Source organism: Rhinatrema bivittatum, chromosome 1 (assembly GCF_901001135.1).
Source record: "Rhinatrema bivittatum chromosome 1, aRhiBiv1.1, whole genome shotgun sequence".
In the NCBI taxonomy this organism is placed as follows: domain Eukaryota; kingdom Metazoa; phylum Chordata; class Amphibia; order Gymnophiona; family Rhinatrematidae; genus Rhinatrema; species Rhinatrema bivittatum.
In genome coordinates, this window is record NC_042615.1 from 332,017,288 (window position 1) to 332,035,027 (window position 17,740).

Genomic DNA, 17,740 nt, shown 5'->3' on the forward strand with positions numbered 1-17,740 from the left:
ACTGCTCAAGAAAACCTGTGGTAATGCTCCATTAAATGCCAGTAATTACTCACAGTATGATTAGGGACCTTCATTTGCATTTTCTATTTTATTTTGCCCTGGAATTTCAATGTTATAACAAAAAAGTCAGTGGGGAAAATGATTTTGATATAACTAGGCACCTTTATTTTCACTTTTTACATTATTTTCCCTGGAAATGACTTTTCCACTGACTTTTCTCCTGTTTGTTATAACGTGTCATTTTTCCCACTGATATTTTTTGTTATAACATTGAAATTCTCAGGGAAAATACAATAAAATCTTAAAGCAAAGGTCCCTCGATATAACACACAGGAGAACAATCAGTGGAAACATAATTTTTCCACTGATTTGTTTTTTGTTTTAACATTGTCATTTCTGGGCAAAATAAAATAAAAATTAAAAATGAAGCTCCCTAGACAAGACAAAAAAAACTTCATTTTCCGATCATGTACTTAAGCATTGTAATAATAAATCCATGTCAAGGTATCTTGGGCTCAATATTCAAAGAAATCTGTCTAAATAAATGGATAAAACTTATCCAGCTAACTCACACGGGTTATTCAGCGGCATGGATGTGCTCATGGATGTGCTGCTGAATATTCTCAAATAAGTTGTTAGTTAGCTCAATAAGTCTTATCTGGCTTACTTTAGACCTGTTGTTGACCAGGTCTACTATATCCGGTTAACTTAACCGAATAAGTCTGAATATCGACCCTTATCCAGCAAACGGCTCAATACTGTAAGGCCGCGGTAGAAACAGTGCGGCAGTGTCAGGCGCACCCTTCCTCCCCGCCCGCACAGTTCTCTTGACCTAGCGCCTGATACTCTCCTCTAATTGCATGCAAATGCATGCCGCGGCTGTGAAGCGTTAGGGAAGGGTTAGGCCCGCGCAACCCATTTTACTGTATAGGCGCTTTATACAGCGCCTATACAGTAACCTGGGTGCGCTGGTACCTGTCATTTCAAATGTCATTTCAAATGACAGGCACCAGGAAGTGTAAAAAACAAAATTTTTAAATACCTGTCGGAGGGCCGCGTGGGTCCAGGCGGCCGGGGGGCGGCAGGATCCGGGGGGCGGGTGGTCGCGTGTTAAATCTAGGCCGCGGGCGGGTGGGCGCCTGTTCCAGGCGGCGGCGGATAAGTAATATTTTGCTTGCATACAATGCTTGACAGAAAAATTGCACAAGCTAAGGGCCAGATTTATGAAGGCTTTTCTCCCATTTTGTGTCTATGGGGAAAAACCTTTAGTGGATCAGATTATAAAATTGAAATAGCGCACACGCTTCTGTGAAGTTCAGCACACTTTTGTACACTGGCCTCTTTACTAGTTACTCAACAAAGCAGAACAGTTACAGTCATGCTGGTTATGCTGGACCCTCTTGAAAAGCAGATGCACCACCGAAAACAGTTATAAAGTTGCAAATAGTAGTAAAATAAATACTTTGAACATTTTCCAGAAGAAGAATAAGCAAAAGCTACAGGACGTAAATCATTAACACTTTTCACATTTTCCATTTTAAAACTTACAATTTCACTTTTTAACAGCACTTTTGAAGTTGCTCATTTTAGGAAGTGTGGATAAGAGGAAACATTGTTTTCTAAGACAAACACTAACTAAAGGTATCCAAAGTTAAATTGTATGACAAAAGGTAGCAAAACAGACATTAGCTACTCACAGAAAAGTGATCAGTTGTTTTATTTAGATGCTAAGTAAAGTAAGCAATTAGAAGTATATAAGTGGGTAATTACTTCTCAGTAGTTCCTCAGAGCTTTTTCCCTGCTGATCTTCATTTGCTCTGAACATTGGGAGAAGAGAGTAGGAAGGTAAAGGGGGAAACATTTTCATAATGCTACAGTGTTGATAAGACATATAGTGGTCTATTTCTATTATGTGGAAATCTCTGTAGGGCATCAGATAAAACATCCCTCTTTTGAGTTCAGTTATATATACTAACCTCATAAAATGCCATTTTCCCCCATGTCTATTTCTCATTTTCCCACCAAAACCTTGATCCTTAGCCCCTAAAACATTTGTATCCTATCTGTGTATTTTAAGCTGCTGACTACATTCCCAAATCCAGAAGGGAAGTCTATGACCAAAAGGGTTTATTCCCCCCTTTTGTTGCCCCTGGATCAATATAAACGATGGTATAATGGATGATGTTATACCCAGAACTGTATTTGGATTCCCCAGACAGAGCACTTCCTGTTGGAGGTAAGGGCAGGGAACGTAATGATCGAACCTCACAAAAAAGAGGAGCATTGGCTTCCAGAAATCAGATCCAAGATAACTTCTCCAAAACACATCTACATTGGACTCTGGTTAGTTAATCCAGGCAGATTTCTTCCCTTTCTAGGCCCCTTTTCATAGGATCCACACTATTGTGTCATAAATTCTAGCACGGATTGGACATCTGCATGTAAAACCTGCTGTGCATGCATGAAATCAGTTTAGGAAATAGTACCAAGTGTATTTGACAGAGTCAAATTGTGTTCTATATTCTACAAAATAAACATGTAAGTAACTAAAATAATTATTATTATTTCCAATGAAAAATCTTATCTAATAGAAAAAAATAAAGCAGAAAGGGTGGAGACCATTTTTGGAACATAAAAGCAATAAGTACACAATACCTTTGGTATACTAGATGTATCAGTACATATTTGGTCACAAAGATCTTCTAATGCAGTACTTCTCAACCCAGTCCTCGGGGCACGCCTAGCTGCTAAGGTTTTCAGATCCACAATGAATATGCATAACATAGATTTGCATACAATGGAAGCAGTGCACGCTAATTTATTTCATGCATATTCGTTGTAGATCTGCTGAAAACCTGACCGGCTAGGTGTGCCCCAAGGACTGGATTGAGAAGCACTGCTCTAATGTGTCTTCAACACACACTCTCCTTGATACCTGCAGTCTTGTTTGTCATCAAGAAAATATTAACTAATATTCCATATATGTCGTTTGCTATGAGAAGTTTTATTTTGCCCTGCTGTGTACTTTTAATTCCTTGGCTCGGGAACTCTAGTTTGATTGGTCACTGTTACTACGACTATCACTGTCACTGTCACTTCCGGAGGATTGACTACTGTCATTGCCAGCTTGAAATCGTTCATCAGACCCTCCACTACTGTCCTCCTGGAAGGCTTTATTTCTCAGATATTTGTTATACTTTTGACGTACAGTAGCAATATATTGCCTATTAGCAACTTTCCTGCTGGTTTTAACTTTTCCATTAATGGTGCTAGTATGAGAATGACCTTTTTGGCTTTTCACATTCTTAGTAATGTCATTAATATGATCTACATTCTTTTGCAAATTGCTGCTTTTGTCACTGTTTTTATTTTTATTTGAAATGTTTTTGGAATCAGTTCTGTTGTCTAAGTTTTTCTTAGGATTAGCTGCATTAAATTTGTCTTTTCCAGGTTTTTCTTTATAATCAGTACTGCTATTGTTTTTTCTAACACTAGTGCTGTCAGCATCTTCCTCTCTCCCAGAGGTCTCAGTGTAGTTGATTTTCAAATTGTCCTGATTGGCTGTTCCATTGCCGGCACTGGTGTTATCTTCATCCTTTTCTAGACCTCCAGTGTAACCAATATCACTACTGGAATTCCAATGAACTTTACTAAATTTATCTGGCTCAGGAAAACCTGGATTATCAGTGGTCTCTTCGGCTTTATCCAAAATGGTAGAAGAACCAGTTTCTATGTCTCTGTTGCTATTTCCACTACCATCCTCTTCATCTTTATTTAGAAGCTTTGTATGAGGAGTACTTTCAACGTCATGGTGATCCTCATACATGATGCTCCTGGCATCCTCGCCTTTCTTTGAGTTGTTTGGGTTCTGGCTGGTTCTGGCATGTTCCCCCTTCTCTAAAGGTGCCATCTTATTTGTATCATCCAGGTCATTGCGCATATCTTTGGACACGCCATTGTCAACCTCCTTGCCGTTCTGAGAAAGCTGTGGATCAGTACAGTTCTTGTTCTTAAGGCTGAAATCCTTACAACTAGTAACATCAAATGTAATACCTTTGTGGCTGTTGTCTAGAAAATCACTGTTACCACTGCCTTCTGCGCCATACTCCATGACGATACCCGGGTCATTTCTGACTAGGTTCTCAGTACCAGTAGCAGTGTCACAATCTACTGGAGGTTTGTTTCTGCTATTAAGCTTGGATTCCTTTCCAGCAATCTCTTCAGTTACATTATTAACATTCCCAGCAGCTGATTCATAATGGTGTTTCTTTTTATGAAAATGATCTGGAACATCCACACTATCCAGCTGATGAGCAGAGGTATCACTGTGAACACTGTTGTTTTCTTTCTGCATTGTTTTAAAATGAAAAATATAACACTAACGTCAATATTAAAACAGCTTTGTTTCTGCTTTTACATATTAACTTCATCTATAAAAAAAGAAAACAAAATAAAATAAAAAACAAAAAACACTTTCTTACCCTTTGACCTAGATGGGAGCATGCATTAGGTATACAAGGCACCACGTCCATGGCAATATAGTATTGCCTTTCAAATGGAAAGGTTTATCCAGTGTAAGGAACGATTCCTGACACAATTTTAACATTTGGTCCTGGGACCCCTCGTGTGTAGAGTGCCAGTTTCCAAGAATGAGTTCAACCTAGGCAACCCTTAGCTGTCCAAGTGAAACTTACCTTGATTGAGAAATATTCTATATTTTTTTTATAGAGCTTAGGATTTTAGGAAAATTAATATGTTTTGAAAATGTAAATGTTGTATAAAAAGTTATCTATGATCATAAATGAAAGTATGGTCAATTTTTTCACTTCTGCAGACATGTAGTAGGGTTTCTGAATATAGACTTATACCAATGGCTTTAGGTGCTCACACAGTTCAGAGAGAAGGTGTTTGATCAGATAATATCTATTTAGGGCACTCTATTTCAGTGAGTTTTTTCAAACCCAGTCTGGATTTATAGACGTTTCTAGGTACTGCTTCATAATGCCCTAATTTTGTTCTCGAGAGTCAATCTCATGGCTATGGAGGAATACACCAGGGAAGAATCCATCTATAGAAAGGAAGCTAACATCTCAACATATGTCTCAAAATGTGTTTTTTATTTGCAGATCTTAATTAGTACCTAGAGCCCTGTAATCATAGTGAAATGTGAATAATTCACTTACATAGGCCCTTTAAGAATATCTAGTCCTCCATGAATTTGAAGCCCATGCTCCATCTTGCAGCACCTGCAAATCCTCATGGACTGAAGATAGAGGCAGCAGCAGCAGCCAGTTCAAATCATGAGTCACCCTACTAGCACTGAAGGTAGATACCCCATGACTATGGAGTATCTACCCCATGACTATGGAGATCCTTTCCCCCAACTCCCCACTATTGTAAGTATTATTGGGGTGAAAGGTTGAAAGTGGTCATTTTTGTGAGCATAAATGGAAACATTGGAAAAGGAAGGCAACAGAACTTTTAGGAACAGAGTCGTGGGCTGCCCAAGGAAGTATCGCATATTCTTACCTTAATACGTGCAGTTCTCATGGGTTTTGTCTTCACAAACTCAGAGGCTAGATAAGCACACTGTGCCTGTTGCATATGTAGGAGGACAGAAGTCTGATTCCCCTATAACTCAGATGTACACTGGGACCCTTGCATCTTATTGTGGCAGTAGAAGGTCCTTATACTGATGCTAAAAGTAGTGTGGTATGTGAATGGTTGAGGGTCTCAATAGAAGTGGGTTTTGGGTTTTTTTGGTAATCCATAGTAACCTTTTAAACTTATCTCTACTTAGCCTTGGCCTATATAGTAACCTATATAGGCCTATATAGTAACTTGTGTCTTAGTTGATCAATTTTCCCTTTTGCTTTACCAAGGTATGAATCAAAGAATCATAGAGCTGTTATTCAGTAAAGGTCCATCTTGGCAAGGGTAAGGCAGAATATAGATTGCTTGTACTCAGGCAATATTTATATTCTGCCCTAACTGAATCCAAAGACCAATAATTTCATTCAACTGTGTGATTTTGTATTAGCAAGACAAAACTCCTTTAAGGAAAAACAGAATTAAATAAATAAATGTTGTTTTGTTAAACTGCATGTTGTTGCATTTTCAGTGCCTGTTACAATTGGACAAGTGAGACAACGTCTCACCCTCCCCAACTCCTCACCTCAGAAAATCCAGTAAGAACCATAGATCCCAGAGTGACTGCAAGAGGGACTGGAGGACTACAAGGCCCATGGAGGAAGACTTGGATGGCTTTATATTCTGAAGCTGACAGTACTGCACTACATTGAAAGATCATATGCTGTGATTGTTGTGGGTTTACGTGCTTGCAAATGACTGAGAACCTCACTGCTTGTTGAATGTACATATTTACATGCAAGTATGTTGCTAAATCTCACCATCATTTGTCATCAGTTTTGATGTCTGTGTTCATGACTGAGAGGTATGTCATGCAAAAATGCTGCATATCTTTAATATTTAGCAAAAATGTGTTGTGTGCATCAGTTTATCATATGCATACTGACTGCAATCAATGATTGCACTTGCAGCCATGTTTGATCATGGCATGGTCTAGATGATAGTTGCACCTGTGCTTCTGTAGGGAGTCCATATTGATTTGCTACAATCCCCCAAATTTGTTTCCATTATTGTGCACCCGACATACTCCACCATAAGGAGTCAGGTGGAGATGCAATGGGAGAGGTGGAAGGAGGAGGATCAACAAGCAAAAGGGTGGAAGAAATGGGGAGAGGAGAAGGAAAATGAAGGCAAGAAGAAGGAAGGGATGATGGTGGAGAATGAACTAGGCTTCATGAGACCTGAGACAAAACTGCTGGAAGAGAAATCCAGTACCAGAACCTGAACAGGGAGTAGCAAGCAGATTCTCCTTTATTACGTAGAAATAAAGGTTAACAAATTCAAAAAGTGAAACCATTTTATTTCTCCTCTGTTAACAATCCTTTTGCAAACCACTCCCTCATTCCCTTACACACCAGGCTCCTTTCCCTCCCAAAAAAATATTTATTTAAAAATGTTTCTCGAGTCATTGATGTCAGTGTTTGATGTGTGCGATTCTGTCATGTGTGAAGTGAGTGGGTTATGAGTGAGTGAGAATGAAACAGAAATAGCAAAGTGAAAAAGAAAGTGTGGACAGATCATAAGTAGCAAATGGAAGAAGAAAAAGAGCACATCCAAGAGGGAAGGCGGTGACAGGAGGAGAAAGTGGAGACACAAAGATGTAGGAATAAGTAGTGAGAGGAGGGAAGTAATGTAGAGAGGGTGAAAAAGGAATCAGTGAAGGTGAATTAGGAGGCTGGCAGGCATTACCAGGGCATGAGAGGAGAGCAGAAAGTATGGGAAGGTAGAGAAGAAAGAAGATGTGAGGGAAGAAAGAAAGTATAAGGGAAGAGGAGAAGCTTCAGAACAGGAGGAAGAGTTTGAGTCAGAATAAGAAATAAATCAAAAGAGGGAATAGGGTAGGATTAAGAGCCGAAAGTGGGAGGAAAAAGGGACATCTGTAACCTAAAAAGAAGCTAAGAAAACAAAAAGAGGGAGATGTGGAGAAGGCACTCTTAATGGGGCAGCATCTGGGAAGGGGCTATCGTGAATGGATAACTGGGAAAGGGAAAATAGGAGAATGGAAGGATATAAGAGATGAAGAATAGACAGAAAGAGAACAAAGCCTGACAATGGAAAGCATAAATATCTTTTGGGTAATGGAAGGAAGTGGGAGTGATTGATGAAGTGGGAACAATCAAAAGAACAAACTAGCTCGGACCAAAAATCTCCCATAGCAATGACTGGAGCTATGCAGCTTCAAGCAACTAAACTGGACTTTCTCCTACATATATTTGGTTCAGAGGCTGGACTGAGGCACCAAAAAAGCCAGTCAGGAATTGGGAAATATTAGTCAAAAATTCCCAGGTAACAGCAGGTGGCTTGAAATACAATTGAAAGTATTTGTCTCTTGCTGTTTGTCTTTGACGGGAAGCCTTATCCACATTTCTAATGATTTTTTTAATTATAAAATCTAGGAGGTGGATATTCAAAAGCCATTTAGATGGACAACTGAAAAGTACCTGTCTAAGGGGGTCATTTTCAAAAGGGATCACTTGCAAAAAGGGACTTTTCGCACGTGATACCTAGGTCGGGGAGGGTTCGGGGTGGCGTCCGCATTGGAAGGGGAAGAGTCGGGGCGGCACCGGGGTGGACGCCGTGAAGACGTCGCTGACGGTGAAAAGGTAAGGGCCCTTTTCGCCGCCAGTTTCGCGCCCAATAGCACTATCTTTTACGATGGTGCTATTGGGTGCGAAAGCCGGCAGCAGTAGCATCGCGGAGGTGCGATCGCTGGCAGCTTTCGCAGGCCCGCCCCCCGATTCGCCACACCGCCCCCCGTTATCGCTGGATTTTCTAAGGTCTGCGACCATAGAAAATCCAGGCCTAAGTGGGTAACCGGTATGTGGCTAGAATTTAGCCACAGAAGTCGGGGGCATTCCAGGGGCAGGCAGGAGGTATTTCGCTAACTCTGTGCCATATGGCTGTCCTAAATCTAGCCGCAAAAACATGCGGCTAACATTATGATAGCCATGTATATTTAGTGGTGCAATCTCACTGCTGATTATACCCTTCATCAGGCCGATGCAATACGGTGTGTTCAGTCAAGCGCACTGTATAACCAGCAGTTGGACGCGGGTCATATAGACACTAATTAATTAGCACCTCTACAACGTGCGTGTGAATGAGGCTATTAGGCATTCACTCCCGATGCAAAACAAAAATGTGCTTCTAGGATGCACATTTAGCGATCAGAAATTAACGCCTTCCTGGAGCAGGCGTTAATAGCTGAGTGCTCTTAAAACTGGTACAGAAAAGCAGAAAAAACTGCTTTTCTTTATTGCCTCCTACTTAATATCATTACGATACTATGTAGGAGGCAAAACAAAACAAAATAAAGTTAAAAAAAAAGTTTTTAAAAAACCCCACCAGCAGTCGGGTGCAGGAAACGGATGCTCAACTGACAAGGGTCCATTTCCTGAACCCCCTGGCTGTGCGGTGTTTAGGAAACAAGACGCCGATAAACTTGGCATCGGTTTTCCTAACCGGCGGATGGCCAACGCCAATTGGATTCTCGTTAGCAAGGAGGCACTAGGGCTGCCCTAGCGCCTCCTTGCTAACGAGACCCCCCTAATTTAAATATTGCATGGTGACCCCAAGAGGGGCACCTGGGGCGCATTAAGAAAGCGGGTGCTGACTGTTCAGTGCCCTCTTTCTGCGCATATTTATTGCATCTGCCCCCTAGTTAGCTGGTTATTTTTAGCCAGCTAACAAGCCGAGCTGCTCAGCAGATGAATTTTGGCTTCCGTACATTTAATTCATATTTCTTTCCTCTCTGGGTTTTGGTGAGTGTAATATTATGATCTTAATTCATGTTGAAATATCAATCAAATATCTCTTTTTCATCTAAAGAGATCCTCAAAACTGAGCACATCATCTGATTTTCATCTCCTTCGATCCACAATAATTTGTAGACTTGAGCTCCACAAGTCTCAGATGAACCAGAAAACCCGTAACCCAGGCAATGCATTATTATAAATTAATTACTATTATTGGCAAAGTAATACATTCCCAGAGAAAGAAAAATGGAAAGGACTTTATCACTATTACTTTTTAAGCTTTATAAGAAGTGTGAAGTTGTTGGAGGAAAAGTCTGATAAATTAACACGCTGCACTCCCGCCAATCAAATTCCATTCCTGTTAACTCATGGCTAGAAACTCAAATTACCCACAGTCTGGCAAACCCCATAGATAATTTTGCTTTGATAATTGCCCACCCCCCAAATAAAATGTACCTGCATAAATTTGCACCTGTGTTTTTGTTCAGATTCTCCTTTATGGCAAAACAGCAGGTGGCGTTTTGGATATTTATTTATTTACATCCTTTTACTATACCGATGTTCAAGGCGAAGATTCTTATCACACCGGTTTACATCGAACCAAACCATGGGAAAGTTACATATAACAAGTTAGCATCGAACCAAATCTAGGAAAAATTGCATATACAAATTGTATAGAAATGTATAGAAACGATAGAAATAGAGTGACATAACAAGGGTAATCCCGGTAAATACATTAACCTGGTATGAGGATACAAGTATCTTCAAACTTAGAAACTTAGCTCCGCACTTAACTCAGATCTAATGGGGGAGAGGGCTGTCAGGGCGATGGGGCTAAGCAAGGAAGGGGGAGGGGAGAGGAAGCAACAAGGGAAATGGAACTGGAAATGGAAATATCCAAAACTATGCATGCAGTTGGCTTCCCTGACCAAACCCCGCACCCAAAAAACAAGTGAGTAAAAGCACATACATTACTGAAATTTGCTCACATGTTTACCCATGAAAAGGATGGGAAATAATCAAATAGTCCATTTCTATATTAAAAAATGGGATTTTTCCTATGGAAATGGTTTTCATTATTGTCCTCCCTGCATTCCAACTGTCCAGCCATATTTCCTGGAGGGAACATGCCTTTCCATAGCTCACTCACCCCCAAAACTGCTCACTCGGCAGAAAGATATTGCTCGCTGCTGCAAGATATTTAAAAATGATAGCCTTAAACAATTTAAAAAAAACACCGGCTGTGGAGGAGATCAATGTTTGTTTACCACATCAGTCATCTCCCAGGCCATTATTACTTACTCAGAGCTGCTGACAGTAGCAGAGCTCCGTTCTTGTTCTGTCAGGTCCACAACTTATGATAATGAATAGCTTCCATTTGCCTGCCCCATTAAAATGTACGGGAGCCTTCGCTTCCTTCTGGCACATTCTGCACCATAGGCTTGCCAGTTGACTAAGTGAGGTAAGGCAGGGGCATAAGAACATCTAGAGGGCATAGCTGAGTTTCAGATCTCTATCTTCAATCGGGGCTGATCTCACGGTGCAATTTCACACCCATCTCATTGCACCCAAGGGCGTATGCAGAAACTCCTGTGATGCTACAACACATAGGGGCAAAGCAAATGCAAAGGGCTGTTGAAATACTCACCGGCACCTCATAGGCTTGAGTAATGAGGCATAGGCACACAAGTATAACTTTCATTTTCAAGGATTCCTGTAAAACATAGCATATTAGTAACACCCTCATTTAGATTTTTTTTTTTTGTGGAACTTTCTTATTCTATATGACTAGAAAACATTTTTATTGAATCAAATAAAAAAAAAAAAAACGAGTTGGGATAATTTTCCAAAAACTTAGTTGGGGCTTGCATATGTAAAATAAGGAGTTATGTGAGGAGGCTCGCTATATTTGATTAAATTGATTTTAGTCATCTGAAAACATATACATATCTTTATAACACATAACTTTGGATGTGTAAAATAAGAGACTCTCTGGGAATGTGTTATGGATTTACTTGCATAATCTGAATTCTCAAAATCTTTGTAATGGGGAAAGTTAAATATGTATATATTTAGCTGCATGAAAACCTGATGCTTATATTCAATTTATGCACATATTTTGCATTTGGAAATCAATATGTTTTCTGTGTGTTTGGAGTCAGATGCATTATGAATACTCATTCTGCTAAGGTCCATATTCAAATAATTTATGTGAGGAAAATCAGGGCTTTTGTTCTTGAAGAAATCTTCTCTTTTAAAATTATTCCTCCTTTGAACAGGTAACTTTATCCACATAACAAATTTGTGTGGACAAATTTACCCAGAGAAAAGAGGGGCGGGGCTTGCTGAAGGTGGTGAGGATGAAAACAGGAAACAATTTCATAAGAGCATGGGATAAACACTGTGGATCCCGAAAGGCTAGAGGTTGGAAATAAAGGGGTGCATGGGGGTAACCTGAACAGAGCGGCAGTTACTACCCTTAACAGAAGAAATGGGATTACAAGCTGTAACCAATTAGCCTTGATGTGTTTGACTGCAACATAGCTCTCTGCTTCAATGGCAGGGGCAAAAGGGTAATTGGATTCAGACAACAGCTAACACTGGGTCATGACCTTTATGATCCAGGGGACTGATACACAGACATTAGGGAAAAAGCACAAGCCTGATTCTATGGCCAAGTCCAAAGGCAAACCACATTCAAGCAGCATTATCTAAATTCTCAAGAAGGCACTCACTGTTGATTGCAATAATTTTGTTATGGGTTTCACAGTTGCTTGGTTTTGATTATAAATATTATTATCCTTAACATAAGGCTTGGAGGTTTATACAAAGGAAGGAGCAGTAAGTATGAAAACAAAAAATTTTAAACTAGCTAGGTAGGGATTAGGAGTCGGGGAGGAGAGTGGAAAAGGTAGGAAGGGTAGTTAGAGGGATAGGGAACTGGGGAAGGCTCTGTTGTGTCGCTGTGCATTTCTTTAGAAAATTACCCCCCGTTGCGTGTGTTAGAGGACACCCATCCCCACAAATGCGCACCAATATTATAATTGGCCGTGCATGTGTGTGTGTGGGAATCATATTTTATAACATGTGCACGGTGATGCACACATGTTATAAAATCGGCGAGTCCGTGTGCATGCGCTGGGAACTGCGCACATGGGTTTTAAAATTGACCCATTAATTTTCAGTATTCTTTGTTAAACTTGGTGATTAACTGTTCCTAATATTTTTTCTGTTACCTAACATCTAAAAACTTGGCTACTCTGTAGAGATGTGTGACCAATTCAAAGTCAATCTGGTTCCAGTTTGATGGAAATTTTAGATTTCACCTCAGAACTGTTGGTGAATTCCATCAAATTTTTCTTAGCTAATCTGGAGAAAACCCACCTTATATCTCAAAACTAATCCAAAGTGTATCTGCTGGTTTAAAGAAATCTGGGGTATTTCTCATATATTCACAGAGGGAATTTTTCAGCAAAATGCAGATTTTCTTAAAAAAAAAAGTTTAAATTTAAACAAAAACATGGTTTACATTCTGTGCATTCTAGAAAAAATAATTCACTAGTAATTGCAGAAATTGGTGGACAGAAATTTGAGCAGGCTATACCAAAGAAAAATCTCAAAGATAATGTGTCTGATCCATATCTTTCTTAATTCCCCATATTATATTATTTTTTCTAGAATGCACAGAATGTAAACCATGTTTTTGTTTAAATTTAAATGTAAGTTTCTATACACAAGTTCAGTATACAAAACTGTGTATTTCTTTTGTAAAATGGAAAGATTAATAAAAATTATATATAAAAAAAAAAATAATAAGTTTATCAACTATAGGTAGGTTTGTCAAATCAAGGATGAGACTCTTAAAGAGATTGTTCGAAACTGATGTATGAGATGCCATTTTTTGATTTATGTCTGCTTGTATTTGATTTGTAGTGATACTATGTAATTTGCATATGTGGCAAGTTTATTTTCTAAGGGGTTCTAGGGGGTGATAAAGTGAGTAATCAAATGTGACCAAAATGACAAAATAAATATCACTATAGTTCTGCTGTTGCCAATTTCATGTAGAGGTACAAGGCCACTGGTAAGCCACTAGTGATCTCTTTTACAAAAAGGGGCAACTCAAGAGCTCAAATATCATTTTATTAATATTTGTGCCTATTTAAATTTTTGTTCTCTGCCATATTCTTTGTCATGCTATTTTGGTCTGGGATTTCTTTTTTTTTCATTCATTTGTGTGGGAATTTCCTGTGCTTTATTGTGCCTTCTTCTAACCTTTTGACAAGTTGAAACAATAGAAACTCAGCAGCGGCTCTTTCAAACCAGGAAAAAGAGGGCAAAATCCTGTCGCTTCAATTTGCATCTCTTTTCTGTTGCACTGCACCTTTAAGCAAAGGTCAGAAGTTGTCAAGTTTCCCTTTTGCTAGCCCTGGCAATGTCTCCATGTAGCAGCACTGTAACCAGAAAATACTTTTGGATCATTCAGATGCCAAATAAAACAGGCAAAATCATTAAGCTCCTTCTCTTCTTTTCTTTTTGTTCTGATTTTTTTTTTAATTCCTGGAGTTCCTTGTTTGAAGTTTGAAGTCTTTTCTTGCTTAGTAACTCCTCCCATTATCAAATGTAGGTGACAGTGGGTGCTCTGCTGGTCCTTATCGAAATGCTGTGCATGCAGCACACTGATACATGTAAAGTATGAGAACATAAAACAGGGACTCAGTGAAGGAGATGATTTATAAGTATTTTTTTTGCCCAGCAGTTTCCTCCTACTTTGGACCTCCAGCTCAATCAGATCCAGCCTTTCGTAGGCTACAGTGCCATGAATTTTCATTTTCATCCATGTTCCATCTCCCCCCCCCCCCCCCCCCCCCCCCCAATATTTGAAACACTTTTCTTCCCACTATCCCTACCATCAATAACAGTCTTCAGCTAGAGGCCCTAACTCAGACTGCTGCCTCCTTCCAGACCCTGCTACACACACGCATGCATACAGTCTGAGTCTGGCCACTCAGTGCTGCCATTGTGCAATGGCTAGGAAGGCCTCCCTGGGGGGCTATGAATGCTGCCTCCCCAGGCCCTAACCCTGCTCATGGGCATGCCTGGGCAGTGTGCTGGTAAAAGTACTCAAATTGTTGATTGACCCTGCAGGGTTGCTTAAGCAATTTTCAAAAACTCAGTTCCTGCAGGAATGGCTTTGAAAGTTGCTTTTTTAAAAGGAATATTTTTGATCCTTCAGTGCACAATATAGTCAAAAAGAATGTGCTTTAAGCTAACAGGATGTGATGTCTTTGGCATCATATGAAATTGAGGGTCAGCAAACAAACTGTACGTGATATCTTTTTATTAGACTGACTCAATACGCCTGGGACGAGCTTGCGAGAGTTATTGAAAGCTTGTTGACACTTAATTCCATGTATCCAAGTAGACTAACACGGGAACCACAATTCTTTGCATCATATGAAAAGAAGACTCAAGGGGCTTCATTCAGAAGACATTTTCTCGTTCTTTGGCTATGGAAATAATCTTTATTGAGTAAGGCCCATAGTGCTCTGCTATGGTAGACTGCCTTCTATCTGCATTTCTCTCCATCTGGCTCTTTTTCCCTCTTTCTCTCTATGGCCTTGTCTCTCCAATTTTCTCTCTCTCTCTATGTTTGTCTTTCTGTTTATTCCTATTTACAGCACCCTAATTGATGTCTACCTAGTTACATATAGTAAGTTTATATTTTACTTTCTTGCAATGGATTTGAAACTAGTACAAAACCAGCTTGAAATGCATGCTGAGATGGTTAAAAGTTTAAAGTGTTTGAAACCGATTCCAGCCCTTTGTTTGTTTAGTCTCTCATTTTTATTCCTTTCTTTCTTCTTTTGCTCTCTGCCAGGTTGATCACTCTCTCATTTATGGTTATATATCTTTCTTTTTTTCATCTATCTATTTCTCTGCTTCTTTTATCTCACAATATTTAATTTACCAGATTGTTTACCATTATCTTTGTTCTTGTCTCTGCTACATGCATTATCAGAGAAATATTAAAGGGCTGATTCGTTAAGGCTTTTCTCCCATTCTGTGATGGATTAGGCCCAAATTGTTCATTTGTATAAACATATTACTATTATTTCAGACCTGGCTAAACAAATGCTATTCAAAGAATGTTACAGTCTAGCAAACATGGCAGCCACTGAATGTTTTTATCTTCGAGAGTATGGCGATTTCTGTTCCCTAAGATCATGTAGGAAGTGCACTCTTCTTAATTTCCTCATACCTAGAAATACTGTACTGACCTGACGAGGGGAGCACAGCTCTCGAGAGTTAAGCACAATAAGTTAGTCCAATATACAGGCATCACCTAAAACTTGTTTGTTGGCCTTTATCTCCTTATGTTTGTAAATGCATTTATTATGGACAAATGTTTTCCACATTTACAGTTATACTAAGAACTCTTCTTCCCCTAGGAAGAAAAGTCATATGAGCTATCTATTAGAAAATGCAAATTTATGAAAACTAGCAACTGGCCACATAATTATTCTACGGTAATTGCTATTACCATGTATCCTTTGTAAAACATTTTTATTATTTGATGATGATTGTAGCAATATATAGTAATTAAATCATTTTTTTACTTGATGTAGTTACAGAACTGTACCTGGAGAAGTACAATGGACACATTTTAACAGACTAGTCTATTTATTTATTTATTTATTTATTTTTATATACTGGTGTTCGATTTGCATATCACATCGTTTACATATAACTTAATGGTGCAGGAAGTCAAGCATTTCCTTTTGTTTGGTACAGGGAACATCTAGAAACAGTAACGTGAAGGATAAGAGTAACATGAATAAAACAGTAATAATAATAGTAATAAACAATAAATAACATTTGATATAGGGTGTTAAGGTACTTTATGATTATATGAATTTCCGAGCAAGTTTTAAATCATTTTAACTGTGCTACAAACTGTTTATAGCTAATATTTCTAAACAGGTACTACTACTAGCTGCCTATAATGAATGTAAAAAGTATATATATATATATATCTATATATATCTATATGTATCTCTCTCTATAAAATATAACATTAAATAGACTTCTTAAGGAAGTTATAGACATACTAACCAGAAGAAACAATGGAACCTAATAATATAATAATTACAAAAATATTACCTTTTGTCTTTAGAATGTAAGATGTCTTCAGCAGAATTTGCAAACCTTGTGCATTTTTCTGAAATTTAAAGTTTTGGTACAGTTTCCACTCAGCCAATCAGCTCTGTCCAGTTCTGGTAAAGAGTGCCTCATAATATGCCCACAGAAAGCTGTGGGATAATTTTATTCTAAAAATTGTTTGTGGTGAAAAAAAAACCCCAAACAAATAAGAAATGCTCCACATAACAGAAAAACAAAACATACAAAATAGTTGGTATATAAATATCTTTGTTTTGAATTCAAATTGCAATCATAATGCATTTTGAAATTTGTCACTTTCCTGTAAATCTACAATGAACCAAATGTAAAAAAACAATTCTAGAAAATAAACTGTGCCAACCACATTTTAATTCTACTCCATGGTCTCCTTTGTTTTACCCACCATCCCAGATTGCATGCCAGGGTGTCCTAGATGCAGTTGCCAGCCGGTTGGAAGTCTCCTGCAGATCCTCAGCGTTGCTCCTTCAGCTGGTAGGAGACCCCACAGAGCTGCAGCCGGTCTTCCCCTCCCAGCCTTGCCATTACACAGGAGGAGGAGGGGGACATCATGGCCAGAGCCAGAGAGCTGGCCTGGATTTTTAATCTTTTAATGAATCTCAATATGCATTCAAGGCACTAGAAGTTGAAGTACTCTATGTGTTCGCTGAGTAGGCAACACAAGAATCAGCAACGCACACATCTCTTGCTTATCCACTCGACCCTTTTTCTGGGGCTCAGGGTAATAGGTTATTTCAGTCTTCAAGCACATTTTATTCTAACTTCATATTCAGTAGAGGCGTTCCTGGGAAACAAAACACTCTTGTTTCCTTTTGCTTTTTGTTTTGTGCACTATTTTTTTTGTTTGTTTGTTTAGTTTCTGCATTTTGTTGCGAGTGCTAAGATGCAGAAATGAAATGACATTTTATTGATTTTTGATGGGATGGGGGAGTGCATGAAAGGAAACAAAGATCATTATGATTTCCCTGCCATTTAAAAGGTAAAAGAAGGAAAATTTTGTCTTGTTTAAACTTGACATTTTGTACTGAGCAGAAGAGTAAATTATTTCTTCTCGATTGTTAGTGACTGGGCGGGCAGGATTTTTGAATATTTTAAAATAATTATTAGCATAATAATATTTAGCTACTAGCTAATAT

The 17,740-nt window shown here is 38.8% G+C and overlaps 1 protein-coding gene across 2 annotated transcripts; it reads right to left on the reverse strand.

Moving 5' to 3' along the window:
• Window positions 1-1,309: 1,309 nt before the first annotated feature.
• Window positions 1,310-17,090, reverse strand: LOC115089761 (serine-aspartate repeat-containing protein F-like). Of its 2 annotated transcripts, none has more exons than XM_029598039.1 (3): window positions 16,990-17,090; window positions 11,053-11,118; window positions 1,310-4,348 (listed from the first exon to the last, which is right to left on the reverse strand). In XM_029598039.1, the coding sequence occupies exons 1-3, from the start codon at window positions 17,002-17,004 to the stop codon at window positions 3,050-3,052; spliced, it is 1,380 nt and encodes a 459-aa protein (XP_029453899.1). In that variant the 5' UTR covers window positions 17,005-17,090; the 3' UTR covers window positions 1,310-3,049. The 2 variants fall into 2 exon arrangements, with proteins under 2 accessions (XP_029453899.1, XP_029453908.1); XM_029598048.1 differs by lacking the exon at window positions 16,990-17,090 and adding an exon at window positions 16,569-16,715.
• Between the last annotated feature and the right edge of the window lie 650 nt (window positions 17,091-17,740).